Source organism: Perkinsus marinus, assembly GCF_000006405.1.
Source record: "Perkinsus marinus ATCC 50983 genomic scaffold scf_1104296966216, whole genome shotgun sequence".
Lineage (NCBI taxonomy): Eukaryota > Perkinsozoa > Perkinsida > Perkinsidae > Perkinsus > Perkinsus marinus.
In genome coordinates, this window is record NW_003204008.1 from 121,048 (window position 1) to 124,271 (window position 3,224).

General features: G+C 43.0%; 2 protein-coding genes across 2 annotated transcripts in view; one reads left to right on the plus strand and one right to left on the minus strand.

The window, feature by feature from the left end:
• The window catches only part of Pmar_PMAR024366 (60S ribosomal protein L24, putative), a gene marked incomplete at both ends in the record, with an annotated part of 794 nt that extends 718 nt beyond the window's left edge, over positions 1–76 (plus strand). The window contains one exon of the mRNA XM_002769281.1: positions 1–76. Coding sequence (XP_002769327.1) covers positions 1–76 — 76 coding nt within the window.
• Positions 77–181: 105 nt separating this feature from the next.
• On the minus strand, positions 182–2,359 carry Pmar_PMAR024367 (hypothetical protein; the record flags this gene model as incomplete). The annotated part of the gene is made up of 7 exons (XM_002769282.1): positions 2,058–2,359; positions 1,900–1,998; positions 1,272–1,396; positions 752–925; positions 632–692; positions 492–587; positions 182–292 (listed from the first exon to the last, which is right to left on the minus strand). The coding sequence occupies exons 1-7, from the start codon at positions 2,343–2,345 to the stop codon at positions 182–184; spliced, it is 954 nt and encodes a 317-aa protein (XP_002769328.1). The 5' UTR covers positions 2,346–2,359.
• Between the last annotated feature and the right edge of the window lie 865 nt (positions 2,360–3,224).

The window sequence follows — 3,224 nt, forward strand, 5'->3', positions numbered from 1 at the left end:
AACAACAGACAAGTGTTGGAGGAATATATTTTCACTTTCCTCAGCTGAGCACAGGAGTTCGGATGGAATTGCATAGAAACGAAAAAATTTCACCAGCAAATATAAATCACCATGTGCGTATTTCACCACGCTGATTTCGAGAAATTCAGCCCTGCATATTGCAAAAACATTTTCGTCGATACTACCAGCGCTCCGAATCCTGTACAACATGCTTGTCAGTGACAGCGTCCTCCGGAGGCGGCAACATTGAAGCCATCTTGTCGGGCCACGTTACGAGAATGTTACAAAGGACCTACAATACTCACATCATGAATTCGATATCCAATAACTCTCTATTCGTTGAATCTATACATGCTGTACATTGGAGTTTCACCACCCTAGTGATATGAAAAACACATTTCACAAACTACTGCATATCACCACGAATACGCCACTTCACGTAAAACGGGTCGTGAAACTCCATCAATTTTCATATGATTCAGAGCTATTACTTTCTCAGTGACCATCGCCTTTCTCGCCGAGCTTTGACTTTCAAATTGCACATACGCCACCTGTGCACCTGTGTTAGGATCTGCTTCACAAATCGCCTAAAAAAGTCTATGCTGATCTCCAGGGTAGTATAGGAACTGACCAGGTACTCAATCTTCTCAGGGTTGGGGAAGAGGCGATCAAGTAACTTCACATTCAAGGGACTAATAACACAGCAGAAGGAGAAGGTCCCAGGTTCGAATCCCAGCAAGGGCACTTTTACCCCTTTTCCAATTTTCCTAAATATGCTATCGCATCAGCTGAATACCACTGTGGTGGGTCCCCTAATTCCATGCCACTATCTCGAATGCTTTCCGAGGGCAGCAAAGTGACCATCAGCATTCTCGGTGCTACTTGAGCTGGACGATTAAGATCGTATTCCACCCGTTCGTACAGCCTACAATGTGATGAATAACGCGGAAACCAATAACCCCATACCACGTGCTTCACGCGTTATTCGCAGCTCATATGCGTTTTTCGCCAACTTAAATGTGAAATATGTTTTTCACTACAGTGTGATGAACCAAACCGTTATGCAAAGTAGTATTTTCAACTTAGCCCTCGAAAGTCAACTTTGAGTGATAACAATGTAAATCGATTGATGACACCAACGTCTTAGAAGCGTTACGTAGTCTATAGTCGTATGAAAGCATCTCGGAAATCTACATATGCATAACTGTTTACTTCCCACAGTGTGTTACACTTGTTGTTGTAAACAGTAATTACCCAATTCCTCGCCCTACCTGCGGAAACCTTGATAACGATCCTTCGGGACCAAGTGCTTGTACTGCGCCATAAACGTCAACGCCTCCGCCTTTTTTCCAAACTTGTTAAAAAGGCCCGCGACATCCATCACTGCACTAGCGGCCTGATACGAAATGTGATATGAAACTGCACATAGTAGAATTTCACCCTAGTGATATGAAAAACATATTTCGCACTTCACGTAAAACGGGTTATGGAACTCCAGTATAATGCAGTCCACGGAATCATCCAGGAACCTATAATGTTCCCGGGAGGGGAAAACTCATTTTCAATTTTCCACGTATGGCTAGGAACACATTCTTCAATCAGTTTCCCATGTAAATGTCATCATCACATTAGAAACATCATTCTCCCCATTGTTATCAAACCCTAGGGAGCCTCCCTGATATTTCCCACCCTCGTTCGTCATTCGATGCACTGTATATGCTAATACACATATTTCATATCACCGCGAACATCGCGTTTGTTTTTCACAAAATATCACGCCACTTCACGTAAAACTGCACATAATATAGCCTATGTATGCTAATACACATATTTCACGACTACTGCTGTATATCACCGCGAATATCGCCCTTTTCCACAACTTCACGTAAAACTGCATACCCTAATTCCTTGCTCAATGCACTGAGTATGCCAATATAATGCCCTCTTATAATCTCGTACATTCTCCGCTCGCTTCGCCAACGTATACGGTGATGAGTCCTAAACAAGCACAATACAGTAAAAGTAGCACATACTACTACTACTACTACTACTACTACCCTTGGAAGTGTGATGGAACTACTACGACGATAAAGTACTTCATCTTGCAACCCGTCATCAACAATATCAAGAGCCCTTCGCGAGCCGACCATCGCACGCTGTGGCAGCAGAGGTAGATTTCCCGCTAGTTGCGGACCGCACATGGGAATTCTCTCAGTAGCATTAGCATTCAAGTCCCCAACGTTATTGTCGTAGTTGTGGTTATAGCCTCCGCCGTTGGAGGAGGGTTCTATAAGAAGCCCAACTCCATGGAAAGAGCCAAAAAAGTCCGGCTCGCTGCCGAACATTAGAAATACTAACTACAACATAATACGTAAATATTCGGTCCAAATGTAAAGGTGATATTCGGGGGGAAAATGGTAAAAATTCTCATTGCTTTTTGTACATTTATACCCAAATTCTTAGGTAAATTTCAATGCCTAACGAGAAGAGTCCTAGACTCAGCTGAGGAAAGCGATTACATATATTCCTACTCCAACACTGTATAAGAAACTCTTCTGAGCTCAGGTGCTGAGGAAAGCGATTACATATATTCCTACTCCAACACTGTATAGGAAACTCCTGAGCTCAGGTGCTGAGGAAAGCGATTACATATATTCCTACTCCAACACTGTATAGGAAACTCCTGAGCTCAGCTGAGGAAAGCGATTACATATATTCCTACCCCAACACTGTATAGGAAACTCCTGAGCTCAGCTGAGGAAAGCGATTACATATATTCCTACTCCAACACTGTATAGGAAACTCCTGAGCTCAGCTGAGGAAAGCGATTACATATATTCCTACCCCAACACTGTATAGGAAACTCCTGAGCTCAGCTGAGGAAAGCGATTACATATATTCCTACTCCAACACTGTATAGGAAACTCCTGAGCTCAGCTGAGGAAAGCGATTACATATATTCCTACTCCAACACTGTATAGGAAACTCCTGAGCTCAGCAGCTGAGGAAAGCGATTACATATATTCCTACTCCAACACTGTATAGGAAACTCCTGAGCTCAGCTGAGGAAAGCGATTACATATATTCCTACTCCAACACTGTATAGGAAACTCCTGAGCTCAGCTGAGGAAAGCGATTACATATATTCCTACTCCAACACTGTATAGGAAACTCCTGAGCTCAGCTGAGGAGAGCGAACATATATTCCTACTCCAACACTGTAT